This window comes from Cydia splendana, chromosome 5 (assembly GCF_910591565.1).
Source record: "Cydia splendana chromosome 5, ilCydSple1.2, whole genome shotgun sequence".
NCBI lineage: Eukaryota > Metazoa > Arthropoda > Insecta > Lepidoptera > Tortricidae > Cydia > Cydia splendana.
The window spans coordinates 2,745,889-2,767,523 of NC_085964.1; the positions used below are offsets into that span (position 1 = coordinate 2,745,889).

The following is a 21,635-nucleotide window of genomic DNA, read 5'->3' on the forward strand; positions in this document are numbered from 1 at the left end:
TAGGCCTTATCAGAATTAATCCGGTTTCCTCACGATGTTTGACCACTAGCGCTTCTCCCATCATACTTCGCTAAGTCCGTAGTTTTCGCTGCTACTGCGACAGATTTTAAAATGGATGACAAGTTGCGCCTTGCTTTGTGCGCGGTTGAGTGACTATGCAATTCGGTGCATCTCGCCATTCACGTCAGACCCTAATGGATGTTTGAGCGTGTGACGGATTTGTACTGAAAAGGTTAAATTGATACTGGTGGTTAAGAGTTGGAAATAGAAAGATTGAATTCGATAGATTTGGATATTTCAATTGAAAGAAACCCGTTTTTGAGTGTTGTTTGAACTATTTATATTGTATATTAGTAGCAACCCGCCCCGGCTTCGCACGGGTTATATAACACAAAACCTTAACAACAGTTTATCGCGAACATACATACCTACACACAAACAGACAGACGCGGCGGGGGACTTCACTATACCTTATTATAAAACAAAGTCCCCCGCAGCGTCCGTCTGTGTGTTTTGTGTGTTTGTTCGCGATAAACTCAAAAACTTTAGAATTTAATTTAGTATGATTTAAAGATATTTTGTCTTTTTTTTATCATTTTAGGATACTTTTTGCTCATTGTTATTTATTTTTCTTGCTGTGCAGACTTATTTTGGATGGCATTTCTACAAGCCTACCACTTTTATTGTAATCATATATTGGATGTCGTCTGTATAGCGTGCCTAGCAATGTACAAATTGCAGAACATTCCCAAAAAGCGGAAACGTTCTCGAGAATGTTCTCAGAACATTTTGCAACATGGAAATTTATTGTTCCGCCATCTTGGATTTTTTCCAAAAAAATTGTTTTGTCATAGAAATCTAGATGCCTCTATCTCCCGCCATGCCAAATCTCAGCGCGCTCGGACCAACTTGAAAAAAAAAAAAAGTCGGCCATTTTGATTTTTTTTAATGCAGTTTGTTTTGTCTTGGGGCCCTCTATGACATTTAGTCGAGCACCCCCCACCTATCACGCACCGTTTAAAAGTTGCCATACAAAGTAGAAGTGGCCAGTTTTCCCGCAATTGTAGCATTTTTCCAAAAAAAATTTTTTCATAGGTATCTAGGGGACCCCGAGATTCCGTGACCAAAATTTCAGCGCGCTAGGACAAACTTAAAAAACCAAAAAAAAAAGTTGGCCATATTGAAAAAAAACATGGCCGCGTCTAAAACTGCCAGGGTCCCTCTATGACATTTAGTCGAGCACCTCCCACCTAGGTCTGACCGTTTGGCCGGGCCGTCATACATTTTTCTGACCGGAAGCGGTAGACCAAAAGTCGGAATTTTCTGGGGGTTAGGATACTACATGTAAACTATCGTGAATATTCATGGTATAAACTACGATAAATAAATAAATTCTCGTTCTCGAGAACATTCTCAGAAGTTACCGAGAAATTCTCATGTGGAAAGTTTCGCAACTTTGGAAAGTTCTCGTGCGTGCATTGCTAAGTGTGCCTTATAAATAAAATGAAAATAAAAAACTACTGAACGGATTTTCATGCGGTTTTCACTTTTCAATAGAGTGATTCTTGAGGAAGGTTAGGTGTATAATTTGTTAACCCTTGCGAAGCCGGGGCGGGTCGTTAGTTGTTTTATAAGGTGTAGCCACTTTTGTATGGACATGTGGCGCACCGCAATGCTGGCTGCCCACAAACCGTCTACGTCGACGAGACAACGAGTCAATGTCATACACAACTAAATTTTCCTTCGTACGATACGGAAGCCTAAATCTAATTTGTAAATTCAATTGTAATTAATCATTGTAAATATTCTCTCATTATATGTAAATATTCATCCTCTCTATCTCCGCGTATTATTTCATAGAAATAGTGCTCTAGGTAAGAACACTAAATTGGTGACCCCGACTTTCAAAATTTTCAAAATGACCGACGAATTCGAAGATTCCATTTGTGAGAAAATAGAGCCCGAGCGATCAGGCGCCGCGGTTGATCGTCTGACCATGAGATTACCACCATTTTGGGCAGAAGATGCGGAAGTTTGGTTCGCCCAAGTCGAGGCGCAGTTCGCCGTTTGGGGCGTAAAAGCGGATTCAACGAAATATTTCCAGGTTATCAGAGAGCTAGATCCCAAAACGGCTCGAGAAGTACGGGATATCATAACGAAGCCTCCAGAAACAGATAAATACGAAAAGTTGAAAAAACAATTGATCGACCGACTGTCAACGTCGCAAGAAAACAAAAGACGTCAGTTGCTGCAATTTGAAGAACTTGGAGACAGGAAACCAAGCCAATTCCTTCGTCACCTTCGAGGATTAGCTGGCGATAGTGTCACTGACGATTTTCTCCGAAGTTTGTGGTCCACTCGCTTACCTACTCAAGTGCAAGCGATCATCGCGTCTCAGAAGACGGCTTCTTTAGACGACATCGCGATCCTTGCAGACCAAATCATCGACGTGACACCTTGTTCTTCTTTTAAGCAAGTTGCAAGCATGACTTCGTTCGAAGACATGTTTAAGAAGATGGAGCAATCTATAACGGTGCGCATCCAGAGCGAAATGACGCAACAAATTGCTCAGCTAAGCACCGGTAACAGCAGCGGTCAGCGACGTTCGCGTTTTAACAGCAGCAGGTCGCGCAGTCGCAGCAGATCGAAGTCACACGGTCGGTATCGAGCTGTCAAATCAGGTATGTGCTGGTATCATAGTCACTTTAATACCAACGCACGGAAGTGCATTCCGCCGTGCAACTTTAAAGCGGAAAACTAGCAAGACAGTCTACCGTGGCGGCTGCCGACTGTCCTCCTACTACAACCTGCCGCCTATTTATCACGGACAGAGTAACTAAAATTCAATACCTCATTGATACCGGATCTGACCTTTGCGTTCTGCCACGCAATTTTATGCCTAATTGCAAGTCGCCTGACAACTACTCGCTTACTGCCGCTAATGGTTCGCTCATACATACATACGGCATAATCAAGCAAAAGTTAGACATAGGATTACGCAGAGACTTTATTTGGAACTTTGTCGTAGCAAACGTAAACAAACCTATACTTGGCGCTGATTTTCTTGCACATTATGGTATTCTTATCGATTGCAGAAATAGAAGACTATTTATTGACAGTTTAACAACTTTGTCGACTACGGGACAGCTTAAGCACTGCAACCAACCCAGCGTTAAGGCAATTTCGGGTGACAGTGAGTACCACCGCTTGCTAGCAGAGTATCCCAGCTTAACGAAACCATCTGGACTGCCGCGAGAGGTAAAGCATTCCACTGTTCACTACATCCGAACTACTCCAGGTCCTCCTACCTTCTGTAGACCACGCCGCTTAGCTCCAGATCGCCTGAAGATTGCTAAGGAGCAGTTTGAAGAGATGCTTCGTGACGGTGTAGCACAACCGTCTGATTCACCGTGGGCGTCGGCGCTACATATGGTGCCATAGAAAGGCAATGGTTGGCGGCCGTGCGGGGATTACCGCGCGCTAAACGCACGCACTATCCCTGAGAGATACCCTGTCCGCCACATAGAGGACTACGCACATCGACTCGCTGGTAGTAAAATATTTTCAAAAATAGATTTAGTTAAAGCTTACAACCAAATTCCCGTTTACAAAGATGATATCTGCAAAACTTCCATTACAATACCATTTGGATTGTTCTCCTTCCCATTCATGCCATTTGGACTCCGAAACGCTGCCCAAACCTTTCAACGGTTCCTGGATGAGGTGCTCAGAGATCTGGACTTCGTGTACTCCTACATCGATGACGTGCTCATCTATTCTAAAGATGCCGAGCAGCACTTAGATCATCTACGGCAAGTGTTCGATAGGTTCCATGAGTACGGTATGCTCATCAATGAATCCAAATGTTCATTTGGTCAGAAGGAAGTCACATTTCTTGGCTTTACTGTCTCTGAAGAAGGCACGCGTCCCATCGACGAGAAGGTAAAGATTATGCAGGAATTTCCTCCTCCAAAGACCGTCGGTGGCTTACGCAGGTTTCTCGGCATGCTGAACTTTTATAGAAGATTCGTTCCTCACGCTGCCGAACACCAAGCCCCTCTTCACGACATGCTAACTGGACCTAAACTGAAAAGTTCGTCTCCACTAACTTGGACAGATCAACAGTTAGAGGCATTTCAGAACTGTAAGTCTAGTCTTGCGAACTCTACATTACTGGCTCATCCTCATTATGGACGCAGAACTCGTTCTAGTTACTGATGCTTCAAGCACGGCCTTGGCCGGCGTTTTACAACAGTTGGTGCAAGGACAGTGGCAACCACTTGCTTTCTTCTCAAAGAAGATGACACGGCAACAGACGCAATACAGCGCGTATGATCGGGAGTTGCTCGCTATATATGAAAGTGTCAAACATTTCCGCTACATGGTTGAAGGCAGACATTTCGTCATTTATACAGATCATAAACCTATCACCTTCGCCTTTCAGCAAAAAGACAGGAAATGTTCCCCGAGACAATTCAATTACCTTGATTTCATTTCGCAGTTCACAAGCGACATCAGACACATTTCCGGGAAAGACAACATCACCGCTGACACGCTCTCCCGTATCGAGACCATTGCCGTGCCACCAGACTTCGAAGCCATCGCGCAAGCTCAGCAGGAAGACCCAGAACTACAAGAGCTTCTTGCCAATCGATCTTCGTCACTGAAGCTTGAGAAAGTACCCGTACCAGGTACCAATGTTTATTTATATTGTGACACGTCTCAAGCAAAGCCACGTCCGTTTATCGTCAAGCAGCATCGCCAGAAGATATTTAACACCATCCATGGCATGAGTCATCCAGGTACGAGATCCACAATCAAACTTGTTACTCAGAGATTCGTGTGGCCATCTGTACGCAAAGATTGCGGTACCTGGGTACGTGCATGCGAATCGTGTCAACGTGCTAAAGTGCAACGTCATACCTCCTCTCCTCTTGGAAATTTCAAATTACCAGAAGAAAGGTTTAGTCATGTTCACATTGATCTGGTCGGCCCATTGCCACCTTCATCAGGATTCCGTTACCTTTTCACAGCCATTGACAGGTACACACGGTGGCCGGAGGCAAAGCCACTGTCTGATATCACGGCTGAAACGGTAGCCCATGCGTTCTACGATACTTGGATATCGCGTTTTGGTTGTCCTCAAACCGTAACTACTGACCAAGGACGTCAATTTACCTCACGTATGTTTAAGGTCTTGGCAGAGCTTTGTGGTGCACAGCTGCGTCACACGACGGCTTATCATCCTCAAGCCAATTCGATGGTGGAGCGTCTTCACCGCTCCCTGAAAGCTGCAATCATGGCCCACAACAGCACGAGGTGGACTGAGGTGTTGCCGATCGTCCTACTCGGCATAAGAAGTGCGTGGAAGGAAGACATCAAATGCTCAGCTGCAGAGATGGTGTACGGTGAGCCTTTACGCATCCCGGGTGAGTTTTTTCATTCTCATACCTCAAACACCCTGCAGCCTGATGATTTTGTCACTCAGTTGAAACGCCAAATATCACACCTCAGACCTGTCCCCGCATCAAGGCACGGAAACAAGTCAGTCTTTGTTCACAAGGACCTAAGTTCATGCAGCCATGTTTTCCTTAGACAGGATGCACTGCGTGGATCACTAGAACCGCCATACACAGGCCCATATCGCGTTCTAAAGAGAACGGACAAGACCGTCACACTGGACTTACTACGAGGACCAGTGACAGTCTCCATTGACCGCGTCAAACCAGCTTACATGCAGAGCGACACAGCTTCACCTACAGGCATAAGTGAGAACCACTCGGTCTGGCCGGAAAGTAACCTTTCCTTCTCATTTACAGGCAGGACTCTGATTCTCCCAGGGGGGTCCTGTGGCGCACCGCAATGCTGGCTGCCCACAAACCGTCTACGTCAACGAGACAACGAGTCAATGTCATACACAACTAAATTTTCCTTCGTACGATACGGAAGCTAAAATCTAATTTGTAAATGCAATTGTAATTAATCATTGTAAATATTCTCTCATTATATGTAAATATTCATCCTCTCTATCTCCGCGTATTATTTCATAGAAATAGTGCTCTAGGTAAGAACACTAAAGACATTTCTATTGTATAAATTAATCATTTTTAAATACTCTTGTCTATAGTTTAAAGTACCTACATTATTTATAAGCCATAGGTGGATAACACTAAAAGAAATATTTTTTGCGCATTATGTAGTTACTTACAAAATAGTTTGTTACTATTTACACAAAAAATGGGACCTCGAACGATGTGTGAACGATGTGTTACATCGGCCACCAGGCGGCGTAGCACGGTCGCGTTTTTATCCCTTGTCACCATGCCTGTCACGTTCTAACAAGTATGTAAGTGCGAAAGGGACGCGAATAGTGATAGACGATAAAAATGGAACCGTGCTGCGCCCACAGGTCGGTTTATACGAGCTAAAGTCATAAAATCACTACACCTTATAAAACAAAGTCCCCCGCCGCGTCTGTCTGTTTGTGTGTATGTGTGTTCGCGATAAACTCGAAAAGTACTGAACGGATTTTCATGCGGTATTCACCTATCAATAGAGTGATTCTTGAGGAAGGTTTAGGTGTATAATTTGTTAAGATTTTGTGTAAAAAAATAACAAAACTGTAGGTACTTGATTCATTTTCAAATTCTAGACGACCAACTTGTTCATTTCCGACTCAAAATCCTTAAAGGTAGGTACACACTTTTTTCATAATTATTTCTAAGACTAACTTTTCCCCCAACGTTTTTCATTTCTGAAAGCGCTGCCCCCAACACAATGGCCAATCAAAAAGCACCATTAAACTTTAAATTCAACTCGAGTTGAACGACCCCGGTTAAAGTTATCGCTAATTACCTATATCGGTATCAATTTTAAACTTTTCCAATTTTTTTTACATAGCTCCGGGCCCTGAATAATGGGTGCAGAGAAGTAAGGAGAGACGAGTTAATAATAATGAGTGTCAAGTTCTACACATACGAGTTGTGCAGTTTTACGCATGTAAGAATCTAAGAATACACACGCAAGTTGTTTTCGTTTATTAAAAAAAAGGATCTGTGTTTTTGTTGATGTTTATGTTTCTGAGCATTTAGGGTCTGTACGTTTTATGTTGATGTTTATAATTATTTCTGAGCATTTAGCTGTGTCGCAGAAAAAACTCCTATCGCATTCAGAAAATTTGCTTTTGTACGGAAGCCACGGTAAACAGCAAAATCAATCGTAGGTCTATCTAATCTTTTAATATCGTATTCCTTATCGTTAACACATTCGCTGCCAAAAAAACCGCTAAGTGGGTTCATTTTGTATTGGAAATAGGGCACTTGGCACTGTAAGTGTTAATTCTACCAGGGTGTAGTTATTTAGCAAACCCTCAGTACCATATTTTTATACCAGTGTACCAAATTAACGTGCGGTTTATTTGACAGTGAATAGTTAATACTGTAGGCGATTGACGATTGAACCAGCGTAACAAAAATCCCCTCTTTTATTTTTTGATTTGGGATTTTTTTTTCAGGTTCACCAGACTCACAAGCTCTTTCGACCATTCTAAACAAACGCTCTACCAAAATGGAAACCGACAGTTTTTACTATTTGTTAGTCTCTGGTGTAGGTAATTAAAAGTTTAACGCGGAGGGTGCTAGGGTTACCCGCTGTTTTGAGCTTAAAAATAGATGAATATTTGGCTATTATTTTTTTATCGTTTTGTACTAGTGGATTAATATCGCGGATTAGGTACGTGGTAGTCTGGTGGTATCCCAAGGTTGTGGTTGGTGGTGATGGAATTCAATATTAATGTGACATGTTGCTAGGCAAAGTAATGGCAGGTGAAGCAAAATATTAACGGATTGGTGGCCGCTTTCGGATGAAAGCAGCGCCTGGAGTCCGTTAGCTTGTTGGGTGGCCGTCAATCGGAGAATCGCCGGGCACTTCTGGATGAGACTAGCCCAGGACCGGGACAAGTAGCCATTGACTTATATCTCAGGCAGGACGGGCCACGGGCACTAAAAATGGTACTAGTTCAGCGGTGTCACTCACGAAGTCGAGCCAACTAGTTGCGACCAATCGCACGCGTGATGCGAACTCTTCAACCAATCGCGTTGTAGCGATGTCACACCCCTCTATACTGGCCCCATTCATTCCCCATTCTTATTGCCCGTAAGGCCAGTCCTGAGATATACGTCAATGCAAGTTGCACTTTCTAAGAGTACCTATGCTCAGCAGTGGGCGGCAGGAGGAGGCGCAAAATAATTATGATGATATTTATAAATTCGAAAATTGTAACTATCCTTGCCAGTAACATAAAAACCCTAATACTAACTTACATTAATAACTAATTTACATTAATGACTAATTTCGGGTAGTTTAGTGGTGTTTTATTTATATCTCCTGTTGACATTTGCTGGGACGCCAGTCTTTCCGTGACCACAGCTGGTGCTACTCAGCTGAAACGTCGGAAGTTAAGGTAAAAACAATGAAATTACATTTAATAAGAGCTTAAAAAAGTCCTTAAAACATCAGTTAAAGCTTAATTTTCCATAGTCCTCGTTTCAAAAATGACACACTATATTCAACCCTATCCCAAAGGAGTAAAGGCGTTGTGGTGAGATGAATATTGACTCGTACACTAGAGCTAATTTCTCGTGAATAATTCTACGCAATAATAGCATTCTGGAACATTCGGTGCAGATCAGAAAGGGGCCATAAATTTAAATGGTTCCGTGGCCACGCGAATAGCCAGGGAACGAAAACCATTGGCACGGTTATAGCAAGCTATGCTTGTAATATCGTCTATTAAGTACCTGCTAAATTAATTTTTAAAATATATTTATTTTTAAATATGTAATACAAAATAGGTACAAAATGCTTCATTTTCAAAAATGGATTTAGCAAGTTTTCACTTTTAGCTAGTGATATGAAATGTTTTGTAGTGTCCTGGGCAATGGAGGCCTTGGTCATTTTTTTATTTGTATATGACATATATTTCGTCAATGCAAAGTTGTTTTACACTGCCATTCATAGACGTATATATCTATGTAGGTATCCATCGGTACAAATTACCTGACTATAATATTTGTGATAGTAAATTTATCACAACTACAATTAAAATAGTTCACTATAAAGACAGCCAAGAGTGCTGCACCCCTGCCGTGGTCAGACAGTGGTCGTCCCGACCTGTTATATTATGCAGAGTTGTTTTACACTGCCATTCTCTATGACTTAGCGCCACTTGCACCATAATAACACGGGGTTAAGCGGTTAAACCGTTAACCCAGTGCCAAATTGTACTGGTAACCATGGTAACTCCAGGTTTAACCGGTTAACCCCGGGTTAGTGAATGGTGCAAGTGGCCCCGAAAGTCCCATGTCCCCTAGGTTATTTACCTTATTCTCTATAGATTTTGACAACCTGCCTGGCCTAGTGGGTAGTGACTCTGACTAGTGACCCTGCCTATGAAGCCGATGGTCCCGGGTTCAAATCCTGGTAAGGGCATTTATTTAATGAGCACAGATATTTGTTCCTGAGTCATGGGTGTTTTCCTGTTTTCTATGTATATAAGTTAGGTATATTGATCCTTTTGACCCTGACAGATCCGATCCATAACTAACCCAGATCTTATCTGGTATTAATATCATTGCGGCCTTACCTGGGAGACGGAAGGCCTAGGTACCGGTGGATAGTCGAGGTCCAGAAAGACCTGCCGGCCTAGCCAAGGTGACAATCGCTTGCACTTCGTCATAGAATCGTTTTATGCCTCTCTATCACTCTTCCATATTAGTGTGACAGTGACAGTTGCGTTTCGATCGCTACGTAGCGTTAGCGATTCGCATGTTGTCTACAGGGCATGTGCGACATCCAAGCGGCTGAATGGCGTCGGATCGCGCAGGATAGGAACGAATGGCGAAATCTAGTGTCGGAGGCCAAGATCTACTTCGGGTCGCTGAGCCAGCGAAAATAGTTATTTTTTATCGTATTTTCACGAAAACGTACGAACGTGTCATACTATTTCTGTCAGTCTCGGTATAATAAGGACGGAGGTTGACTGAAGTAGCATGACAATATCAACGTTTCCGTGAAAATACGATGGAAAACAAACCTGTATACGCCAGTCGGTCTCTAAATCCCTTGAAAAAAACGCATTATTTTTCTTGACAGCGATTTCGATCACTGACTTTACTGCATCCCGAGATCTTCCAATCGTCTTGCACACAATCCCACTTGCATTTTACGGCCTTAGTACCATGAAAACTTGAGTGCATAATAATTGGCACACTTGTCACGTCCGCAATCGATTACCGGGCGCGATCGTAAACTCGCCACGTTGCACGCCAGTGTAAATCTAAACCGTGACTTTACAGTTCATTCAGGCGATTTTAGACTTTATTATTGTGCGTTAAGGGGTGGTAAAGTGCATGTTATGTGGTTTTTTGTTGAATTTTATGGGTTTCCGGTAGGTTATGCAGTTTTAATCTGACTTCTTTAATGGTTGGGAAAACGTGTCAAAATGAATTGGAATGGTTGGAAAATATAATGTTTTTAATTGTTTTTTGAGATAAACTAACATTTTTTGAGCATTTTAGTCAGCGCTATGTAAAAAGGGTATCGCTATACGCAGTTGCGCTAATGTTACGTCCAGTGGCAGCCATAGAGTTGACTAGACGCCGACGCTGGTCGGGAGACGCTAGTGTCCTCTCTCTTAACCAGTTACGGCCACCCCACACTAGCGTCTCTCGAGCGTCGGCGTCTAGTCAACTTTATGGCTGCAGCACGACGCAACGTTGACGCAACTGTGCAACTACGCCATTTTACATAGCGCCGACTAGACGCCGACGTTGCTCAGGAGACGCTAGTGTCCTCTCTCTTAACCAGTTACGGCCACCCCACACTAGCGTCTCTCGAGCGTCGGCGTCTAGTCAACTTTACGGCTGCAGCACAACGCAACGTTGACGCAACTGCGCAGCAACGCCATTTTACATAGCGCTGACTAGACGCCGACGCTGCTCGGGAGACGCTAGTGTCCCCTCTCTTAACCAGTTACGGCCACCCCACACTAGCGTCTCTCGAGCGTCGGCATCTAGTCAACTTTATGGCTGCAGCACGACGCAACGTTGACGCAACTGTGCAACTACGCCATTTTACATAGCGCCGACTAGACGCCGACGTTGCTCAGGAGACGCTAGTGTCCTCTCTCTTAACCAGTTACGGCCACCCCACACTAGCGTCTCTCGAGCGTCGGCGTCTAGTCAACTTTACGGCTGCAGCACAACGCAACGTTGACGCAACTGCGCAGCAACGCCATTTTACATAGCGCTGACTAGACGCCGACGCTGCTCGGGAGACGCTAGTGTCCCCTCTCTTAACCAGTTACGGCCACCCCACACTAGCGTCTCTCGAGCGTCGGCATCTAGGCAACTTTATGGCTGCAGCACGACGCAACGTTGACGCAACTGCGCAGCAACGCCATTTTATATAGCGCTGACTAGACGCCGACGCTCGAAAGACGTTAGTGTGGGGTGGATCTTAACCTCTCTTAGGTTAGTTAATCTTAAGAGTTAAGTTTCAGTTCTACAGTTAGAAAAAGTAACGTGGTGTATACTTTTTCTAACTGACATTTTTATTATTTTTAATCTTGAATATCACTCTAAATCACATCGAGTTACGTATTACGGGAAATTAATTTAATAGCTTAGTCGTTTTCCTATACATAGAGTTTAAATGAAAATCGATGAGAACAAACGATGATTTTTTTACTCGTATCCTTAAGGATGACTCACGTTAGACCGGGCCGTGTCCGGGCCGGAGCTTGACTGGTAAGTAGATATTTATATTAGGAGAGATTTCACCTAATATTACAAGTAGGAAGCTTAATTGTACTGCCGAAGCATATTGAAGTAAGAGTATGCCGTACTCATAATCTGAAAAGGAAAGAACAAATTATTACAGAAACGTAAAATAAAATCGTATTAAGTATTCTTTAAAAAGACTTCCGTGAGAGGTGAGACACAGACATATAAAATATACCTATCAGTATTACTTGATTAAAACTATTCAGATTATTGGCGTATACAATACAATACAATACCATTTATTTCTCTCATATAAGCTTACAGTAGTTTACCAATTCGCTTACACGGTAAAATAGAACATATGACACATTAACAAATTATAAATTCAAAGAAGTAAAACTCAAATACAGTGAAAACAAAGCAAATAGAAATATAGAGCAGATAGGAAAACAAATACAAATAGCTGCATAGCCTTAAACAAAGGTAAAAAATAATATTAACTATCAAGTTCGGTATGGTTTAAAGCAGACATTGTGGTTTTGATAAATTTCCCCAACCTGTCAGTGAATAAGTCGGCATCCGGGACCTGGGTGAGTATATTATTTATTAGAGAGATGGCTCGGGCGGTGGGCGCGTTGGCGGCATACACCGTGCGTGTCTCAGGGCTCGCCAGGAGGCGCCGGCAACGCCGCGCGGGGCGCGGCCGCCAGTACTCGCACCTTCCAAACGGAAGCTCGGCGTGGGAACTGCTAGACCCACCCGGCCCAAAACAGTAGGATTGTCGATCCCGCCATGGATCAGGGAATGGTAATGCATTATTAACATCAGTTTTCGTCTGAGCTCCAAAGTATCGAGGCCTACCATTCCCAGGACAAAGCGGGATGGAAAGAGGTATGGATAGTATCCATAAGTCCGTTTATAAACGTACCTAGCGAATTTTCGTTGAACTCGCTCAAGCATGAGCCCATACTTTGTTTCGTGCGGGTCCCACACGATGGCTGCGTACTCTAATCGGCTCCGAACATACGCGTAATAAAGTGTTAAGGCTATTATATAGGTTTAACTTACCGAAGAGAAGGTGTGAAGCTCCAACTCGGGTAGGCCGGTGAATTTAATCTCAACCGGGACCTGAGTCCGCATGATGAAGATGAGAAGGTCCTGACGCACCAGCTGCGTCAGCGGCGTCTTGTACCAGCTGGAGTAGAAACAGCGCTCTCCTAGCGACAGGGCCTGGAAACACTTTGTTATCATCAAGCCCAGTTATCAAGGTTGCAGTTCATTGAAAGTAATGTCGGCTGTACACACTCGTCGAGTGCCTCTCGCCGAGTCTCGGCACCGCTCCGATCCAATCGGAGAAGCGCGAGACGAGACGAAGAAGAGCGAGTTGAGAAGGGAGCAGCATGTACACACTTGTTCTCGGCCTGTCTCGGTGTCTCTCGACGAGTGTGTAGTGTGTACAGCCCGCATTAGGGTAGACAAAAATAAATTCTGCAAAAATTCATACCTTTAGAAGTCTGAATTGGTTAAAATTATGCTTGTTCGCCAGTACCGTAGACAAAAAGGCAAGTTCATATCTTAATGAAAATAACCTTAAGTACTACTTACTTCATTGAACAGAAATACTGAACACACTACAGGAGTGCCTCCTCAGAGCCTACTCTGGAAGCCCTGTTCTCATTTACTTTGGACTATGGTTTGCACGACGGATCTGAAATATATGGGAAGATCCGTGGATCCAGATCCAGATCCGGATAGTTTCATACATTTCGGAACCGGATTGCAAACTACTTCAAAGTTCGGACGCGGCTGAGAATCTTGGAGATAAACTTGTGACATACCTGATATCTTTTCGATTTATATGTGATATTTTTATGCCATTCGATTAAATAAATTGACCAGAACTCCTTTCAGCTCGGAGTTCGGAGGTTCTGTACCTTGGTCTGCATCAAAGTACCAATGCAGCATGGGATCCACAGTTGTACGATGGCACCAAGCAACAATAAGGAAAATAGGTAGTTGAATTTTCCTTCTGCCAGTTGCTAAAACATAAAAAAGCATACCAAAAAAAAAAGCAAAAATGAAATAAGGGAACAGAGATTACAATTGCAAACTCTGGACAACAATGCAGAAGGACTTACGATAGCGACTTGGTAGGCCATCAAGCAGATGATGACGGAGCTAAACATCACTTGATACACCAGCATGGGGCCATAGATTGATGTTATAGCGCCCACAGAACTGCAAAAATCATGATGCCATTATAAGATTCGTAGCAAGAGTAATAGAGAAGAAAACGCAAGTTCTCCTGTTTCTTATCTCCTTTCTTCTTCTTAAGTCCGACAAGAAATTGTAGAAAATTATTGAGGGCGCCACTTTCTACGTAACTGTCACATTTTTGACGTAAAATGCTTAAACATGGCAACAATTTAGTATAGAATTTTTTTAGTTCCATTTTATTTAATTTTCTACTATTTTATGTCGCACATTAAGCTAGGTTTAGACGAAGCCAGTGCTGGCTTGTTATTGGCCTCGTACAAACAGCAACACTCTTAACTGTACATCGGTGGACCTTATTACAAAAGGCATAAGGTTCATCGATGTAAAGTTAAGTTAAGTTAAAGTTAACAGTGTGGGCGATAGTACGAGTATAAACAGTTTTTCTAGACAAGCCAGCGATGGCTGCCAGCACTGGCAGGCGTGGCTCACTCCGCGATTTCATTGCTTTGGGACAGGTAGCTAAAAGTACATCCGTTCGGCCCCAATTTTGGGGAAAGCCATAAGCCGCGCGTGGCGCTGTCGCCACCTCTGTGCAGCGGCAGCTGTGCTGATCGTAACAGACGCGTTTTGTTAGGGAGTGAGTCTTCTGTACCTAGTACTATTATTTATTCTGTGGCACTGGTGGGTATAGAGCGCTTGTCCATTCGCGCCATTGCTGGCTTGTGTGAGGACTGGCGCTAGCGTTACTGGCTTCGTCTAAACCTAGCTTTACGGCCTGGCTACGATATTGCGCGACTGGATTTAGATTTTAGATTTCTTTATTTCAAGATGAACATTACACTATAAATTTGCTACATTCGTCCAAATTATGTTTAAGATAAACGTAATTTGGACACTCATCATGATCGTCAAAAATACATTATAAATTTAAAATAATAAAATTAATTGTGTCCCCGAATAAGGATCGTCATGTACAAAGAAAAACATGTCAAACAATTGAATATAAACCAAGTTATCATTAAAATCGATGTCAACGTAAATAATTTGTAACTGTCATTAAAATGTCAAATAAAGATAAAAATATCACAAATGAACAAAATAACAAAATGTCATGTATAACATCAACAATTTAATAATAAATAAAATTACATATCTCTTCTTCTTCTTTATATTTAAGAGCTGTGCTCTTGGCGGTAGGTTCAGGTCGTGTCATACCAGAAGGTTAAGGAGTTGGCAGAGGACCGGACGAGTTGGAGATTGCTCCACCGACAAGAGCACAGCTCTTAAAATTACATATGTCGTTACAAATTTAATTCCATGTACTCATTTACAGATTACAGAGTACAGAGGGTTATAGGCTTCGGCTAAGGCGAAAACTATAGGTGGGAACGAAAGATGCTCCGATCTCGGTGCTCAGACCGATCGCTATGTCTCGCTCCAACCTATGGTTGTCGCCTTAGCCGAAGCCAGTCGCGCAATGTCGTGGCCAGGCCGTTAGATTTTTCTTCATCCATCTTACTCTAAAACCGACAGATGCCACCGCACGATGCGTCCCATCCTCCTGCTGAGCTCAGCCTTCACATCAAGTCGGCGCTGGTCCGCCACATGCAAGGTCACGATTGACTGGTCTAACTCATCAAACAGCTCGTCAATGGCGATCAATATCATGTCTAGCAGCTTGTAGTAGTGCATAAAGAGATGCAGCGATAGGGGCACGTATACTGGAATTAAATAATATGTTATTTTGGCCTCTCTATTTAAAAATATGAAACAATATTGCAGAAAGCATGAAACTGCTGAAATTTTAATTTGCAGATTTCATATTTACATGTCATCAATGGCCACTGCATCCCTGACGGATGATTGTTGCAACGCTGTGTCAAGAGTTTGTATGTGTTTGTAACAGAAGATGGCGGGACGACTTAGACGCATTTTATCCGGATTGGCGGGAAAGTACCATAGCTCACTTTGTTAACACATCGGTGGATCTTATGCCTGTTATAATAAAATCCACTGATGTACAGTTAGGAGTGCTGCTGTTTGTACAAACGACAGGTTTGAGTGAAGGAAAGGAGGGGAGGCCTTTGCCCAGTGGGACACTAAACTAGGCTAACAAAAAAAAGTATAAGTATTTGTAAGGGTAAATAAAATAATTATACATACAGCCGAATGAAGCCATGGCGACAAATATAAGCGCAACGTGAAAAATCAATAGCATCTCGTAGTTAGGGCTCCTGTAAGGGTCATCATGGGGAAGCCAGACAGGAAATATAAACGGACGGACGTAATGCTCATCTAAAGTGGCAAAGAGGCTCTGGTAAATAAGCAGCAGAAACGTGTTCGACACGTACAGAATCGCCACGATTGTTACGAATATCCCCCAAATCATGGTCAGTTTCCAAATGAGAAGTTGACCATTCAAGAAACAGTTTCTGAAACAAACAATATTAGTGGTTGTCAACTAAGTTCAGTCATAAATTTTACACATATAAGTTTAACACCGATGTGTTTACTGGGAATTAAAAAACACAAAGTATTAAAATACACTAAGATTATCTCGTAAGGAAAACATTAAGAATACATGGAGCGAAGAAGATACCTGAATAACACACATGAATAATCAAACGTGTCTTCACGGAAACTGTTACCGGGGCTTTGCTTTTAATCTTTTGTACTACAAGAGTTTAACCACTATTAGTGTACTTATCGTTTACCACCGTGAAGAAGCATAGATATATGTTAAAAACCTGCTTATGCATGGTCTAACTAATTTTATAATATAATTCATACCTGTAGTTCGGCGCCAAATTGCAAATGTAACGAAAATCTTTGCTCATTTCTCCCAACAGTTTCAAGATCGTAGTCCTATTGGCCAGCACTCCAAGGTAGATGAGGTTCACAGAACCAAGGATGATGAGGTAGGCGAAGGACTCAGTGGCCATCGCGTAGTCCTTGATGGTTAGACCCCGCCAGATGAACATCAGCTCGAAACCAATCGCTACACATGCCATAAAGGAACTCAGTGCTGGCCAGATGAATCTGATGAAATGTAATCACTATTATATTAGTCTGAAAGGAAATGGCGTTGGATCGGACACGTGCTACATAGGCCGGACAGCCATCTGGCCAAGCAGGGTCTCCGCTGGCAGTCGGCTGGCAGGAGACGGTCGGGGAGGCCTCGTACTATATGGAGGCGATCAGTTGAGAAGGAGGCTGGCTCAACTGGACTCGGCTGGAAAGAGCTAGAAGTAGCCGCTCAAGATCGTAACAAATAGAGGATTCTTCTGCGAGCCCTATGTCCCTAAAGAGGGATGACAGGAATGCATCATCATCATCATTATATTGGTCAAAAGAAATTGCATTGATGGACAAAGGCCACCAGCTAGGATTTTCTGTCTAGTTCTCCGTTAATTTACGTAATCAGCAGTTCAAAGTCGGGTATTGCGGAGTAGAATCTTAGGTTAGGTTCGTTTGGTGAAGCATGCAGTCATCCGACTCATAAGAGTCGTAGGCTCCAAGTACAGTCCCAACCAGAAGAAATCACAACTTGGTATGCTTGTGCAGGTAAGAAAAATAATAGAAGGGAAAGAAAAATGTCAATTGGGTATTTCCGAATTTTGTGTCCTATTTTGGAGTTTTTCATTATTATTAGAAAAATGGTTAAAGTTGCAACAAAGGTTTCAATTAACAAAATATTCTCTTATTGTAGAAAAATGTAACAGATCAAAATGCATTTGATGTACCGAAAAATGGGGTGAGTTGGGACAAATCCGAAGTTCTAACTATAATAAAGGTTTATTTTTATATGTTGCACGTTGATTTATATACTTGAAAAGTGTTCCGGCAGTATGAACTTTAGTTTTTCAATGATAATCTGTCGTTTCATATCATAGATTCAACGATAAACACAAAATAGTAAGAAATCCCAGCTCACCCCGTAATCGGGGTTGGGGGGAATAGAAATTGAGTGAGATGGGATAATTGCTAGAATTGACACAATTATTACAATAGCTTGACTTCTCAAGAAGTATTTACGTACTAAAGTATATACGTACCAATGTGATAACTCTGGTCTAAAAATACCATCTCACCCCCTACCATTTCTCCTCACCCCCTTCATAACCCAACTGCCTTCGTAATCCCTACTCACCCCATTTTACGGTATCTAATCATACTCGTACCGTACAAGATATAACTTTATGAAAACTGTTTTAAAATACACCACCTTTTCTTAGACTGGTGATTGTTAAAGAATATTCCGTTTACAGCGAAAAATATTTCGAGTTGAGGGTGAAAATTCTGCAACGTCACATCTGGTCTCTCCAAATCGTAGTCATCTTTATTCACAAATGACTTTACATCCCGGAGGATAGTCAATAGGGTCATATTGCTTCAGTTACAAAACGAATACTGAGCTTGTAATGCTTCTAATATTAGATCGATTCGAGAAATAGTAGGTTAGTCATTGGTGCAATCAAGTTGTTAGTAACAATTTTCCAATTTTCTATTGCTCGTTACAATTTCTATTCCTAATATATGACAGGTGTTGTGCTTCACTGATTTACAAGGATGTTCTTGAAGAAGCGCTTGATGCTTCAAGTGAGTAGACTCACCTGCGTCTTTTTAGGGTTCCGTACCCAAAGGGTAAAACGGGACCCTATTACTAAGACTCCGCTGTCCGTCCGTCCGTCCGTCTGTCATCTGTGATCTGTGATAGCTAGACAGCTGAAATTTTCACAGATGATGTATTTCTGTGGCCGCTATAACTAAAAACAGAATAAAATAAAGATTTAAGTGGGGCTCCCATACAACACACGTGATTTTTGACCGAAGTTAAGCAACGTCGGGCGGGGTCAGTACTTGGATGGGTGACCGTTTTTATAGATAAGGGTCAAACAGATCACTGTGTTATGTCTTTCCTGTAGACATACACAAGAGTTAAGGGCTATAAAGGTTAATTTTCTTATTTAACCCTTATCCACGTGAAAAGGTCCTCCTTTTATTTAAAGAACTATGATAAAATCATTACTTACATGCCCACAAGCTGTTAACTATTGCCCACAGGAGAGAAAACTAGCGTGTTATCGCGAACAGCACATTTTTCTCTCCTGTGGGCAATAGTTAACAGCTTGTGGGCATGTAAGCAATGATTTTATCATAGTTCTCTAAATAAAAGGAGGACCTTTTCACGTGGATAAGGGTTAAATAAGAAAATTAACCTTTATAGCCCTTAACTCTTGTGTATGTCTACAGGAAAGACATAACACAGTGATCTGTTTGACCCATAATGGTACGGAACCCTTCGTGTGCGAGTCCGACTCGCACTTGTCCGGTTTTTTTAACACTTCTACGAGTATAATTTGAAATATGTAATAGTAGATTGTGTCACAAGAGAGTAAAATTACATATTTACGGCGAAGGCGTACATAGGATCCTGAACGAAGCGAAGGATTCTATAATTTAATCCTGAGCTTAGCGAGGGACTCTAAAATATAATCATGAGCGTAGTGAGGGATTCAAGTGATAACGCCCAAGGTGGAAATAATTTTGCTACCATGTGACACATACTGCTTTTCACGACACCTACATATTTTGAGGAAATTATTATGTTCCAAAATATTATTTAACCATAAAAAAATTACAAAAAAGAAAAAAATCGTGCCCTAGAACAAAAACGTGCCACTTTGATCCCTCCAAGCATGGAAAAAAGTGCCACTTTGCTCCCTCCTAGCGGGGAAGAAAAAACCCTTTTAAGAATAGGTGTAGTGAAAACAGCATTTTAAAATCAGGCCAAACAATTGAAACTATGATTTTAACGAAAGGCAGCAGAGCTGTAGGTGTGTTTTTAAAAGAGTTGCAGCTTAATTCGTAGTTTTAATGGAGGAGCCATTAGCGCGGGCTAACCAGGCTTACAGCGTGATTTTTCCTTGTTACTCTGCGCTTTAGCGTTATCTGTGATGGAACGCTTTTAATGTTTTTTGAGGGATTGTTTTGCGTTGGATGTTTTTGTATTTTTTTCACTTAGTATCATTTTGCATTCGTCTAAAAATAAAGCGGCTATTTATTAGATTAGCTTAGGTTAGCAAAGCTTTCGATTATCTACTACATAATAACATCTGGGAAGCATTAGTAGATGAAGGGATTGAACATAAATAAATTCGACTGATCAGGAACGTATATAGGAATAGTACAGCTAGAATCCAATTAGAAAAGAAAGGCAATCCATTCAAAATAGGAAAAGGCGTCAGTCAACGAGACCCCCAATCCCCAAAACTATTCTCGGCGATACTAGAATCAAATTTCGGACGATTAATTTGGATGGTGCATTTAAGACGACGTATTTAAGATTTGCTGACGACATAGTGATATTCGCTGAAACACCTGACGTCATCGATCGAATGATAAAAGATCTTACGTTAGAAACCGGAAAAGTAGGGTTAAAGCTAAATCCCGAAAAGACTAAAATTATGACAAATGGGAACAAAATCACGATACAGTTAGATAACACCGAAATCAAGTACACTGATGAATACATATATCTGGGGCGGCTCATATCATAAGACAAGAAGAACCTATGCGCAAAGAAGTAGAGAGAAGAGTGACGAACGCCTGGAAAAGATACTGGAGTTTAAAAGAGGCTATGAAAGACAAAAAACTGCACATAAACATCAAAAGTCAACTATTTAACACGTGTATACTACCCGTCCTTATACAATGGCGGCCAATCATGTAATTTAAATCAGGAAATGACCAGAAAACTCGCAACCTGCCAATACGGAAAGGAGTATGCTAAGTGTCAAGAAATCAGATAGACTGGGAAACCATGTCATCAGAAATAAAACATTAACCATAGATGTAACGCGGATAATGAGAAGCCTAAAATGGAAATGGGCAGGGCACATGATGAGAGGTAATGATAAATGGAGTAAAAAAGTGACAGGATGGGACCCCAGGAAGAGCAAAAGGAAGAGATCTAGACCACGGAAAAGGTGGGATGATGATATTAGAAAAGTGGCAGGAGTGACATGGAACAGAGTGGCTCAAGATAGACCGGAATGGAAAAGGTTGGAGGAGGCCTTGCCGATTGGCATACAGATCTACAAAAAGTAAGCAAGAAGCAAATACTAGAATAAGTTTTAATGTTTTGAAATCGATCAATAAATACCTCACAGAACGCTTTCCAAATGCGTATTAATTCGCATAACTCAGCTGAATTAGCAATTCGCATTAGGCGATGAACCGACAGAGCGAACCTAGGGAGATATTCTTATTGCTTATAAGGCACGAGTGAGCTTAAGTCGTGAGACCACCAGTGTAGCAGGATCTTTACATTTGTTAAACTCATCTGGAAATGAAAACTATTTTGGTAATTGCTAATCCGCGAAAAGCAAATTTCGCGGATTAGCAAAGTAATATTTTGGTTTTAATTGATATGGATTTCCGCAAAGTATTTTTTTAATTCTTCGCGTGAAGTAGAAATAAGGTTCGTTTTACTAGCTAGTCGACATATTTTGTGACACACTTAAGTACAAGCAGGTTTATTTTTACGCTACTCGGAAAAGTTAGGCTCTGAAATTAGCGTAGACCCAAAATGTTGACTCTATGGTGACCACTTATTCTTCCGATGGCGCTACT

At 42.0% G+C, this 21,635-nt stretch overlaps 2 protein-coding genes across 3 annotated transcripts; one reads left to right on the top strand and one right to left on the bottom strand.

The window, feature by feature from the left end:
* Positions 1–2,551: 2,551 nt before the first annotated feature.
* On the top strand, positions 2,552–5,943 carry LOC134791053 (uncharacterized). 2 transcript variants are annotated; one of them, XR_010144248.1, is made up of 4 exons: positions 2,552–3,258; positions 4,502–4,691; positions 5,195–5,408; positions 5,820–5,943. XR_010144248.1 is itself a non-coding variant. In XM_063762083.1 (3 exons), the coding sequence occupies exons 1-3, from the start codon at positions 2,896–2,898 to the stop codon at positions 5,326–5,328; spliced, it is 687 nt and encodes a 228-aa protein (XP_063618153.1). In that variant the 5' UTR covers positions 2,552–2,895; the 3' UTR covers positions 5,329–5,430. The 2 variants fall into 2 exon arrangements, 1 of the variants encoding a protein (XP_063618153.1); XM_063762083.1 differs by lacking the exon at positions 5,820–5,943 and having other exon boundaries at positions 5,195–5,430.
* A 5,886-nt stretch (positions 5,944–11,829) lies between these two features.
* On the bottom strand, positions 11,830–18,445 carry LOC134791054 (odorant receptor 4-like). Its single transcript, XM_063762084.1, has 8 exons — positions 18,226–18,445; positions 16,791–17,039; positions 16,164–16,432; positions 15,520–15,721; positions 13,922–14,021; positions 13,718–13,822; positions 12,852–13,013; positions 11,830–11,912 (listed from the first exon to the last, which is right to left on the bottom strand). The coding sequence occupies exons 1-8, from the start codon at positions 18,384–18,386 to the stop codon at positions 11,862–11,864; spliced, it is 1,299 nt and encodes a 432-aa protein (XP_063618154.1). The 5' UTR covers positions 18,387–18,445; the 3' UTR covers positions 11,830–11,861.
* Positions 18,446–21,635: the final 3,190 nt, after the last annotated feature.

Coding starts and splice junctions, on each gene's coding strand:
- LOC134791053 (XM_063762083.1), top strand. CDS start 2,896: ATGCCTAATTGCAAGTCGCCTGACAACTACTCGCTTACTGCCGCTAAT. Junction 3,259..4,501: donor CATCTGGACTGCCGCGAGAG/GTAAAGCATTCC, acceptor TTCATTTCGCAG/TTCACAAGCGACATCAGACA. Junction 4,692..5,194: donor TGAGAAAGTACCCGTACCAG/GTACCAATGTTT, acceptor CGTATGTTTAAG/GTCTTGGCAGAGCTTTGTGG.
- LOC134791054 (XM_063762084.1), bottom strand. CDS start 18,386: ATGACCCTATTGACTATCCTCCGGGATGTAAAGTCATTTGTGAATAAA. Junction 17,040..18,225: donor AATCACCAGTCTAAGAAAAG/GTGGTGTATTTT, acceptor ACATTTCATCAG/ATTCATCTGGCCAGCACTGA. Junction 13,014..13,717: donor GTACTTTGATGCAGACCAAG/GTACAGAACCTC, acceptor AAGTGTTTCCAG/GCCCTGTCGCTAGGAGAGCG.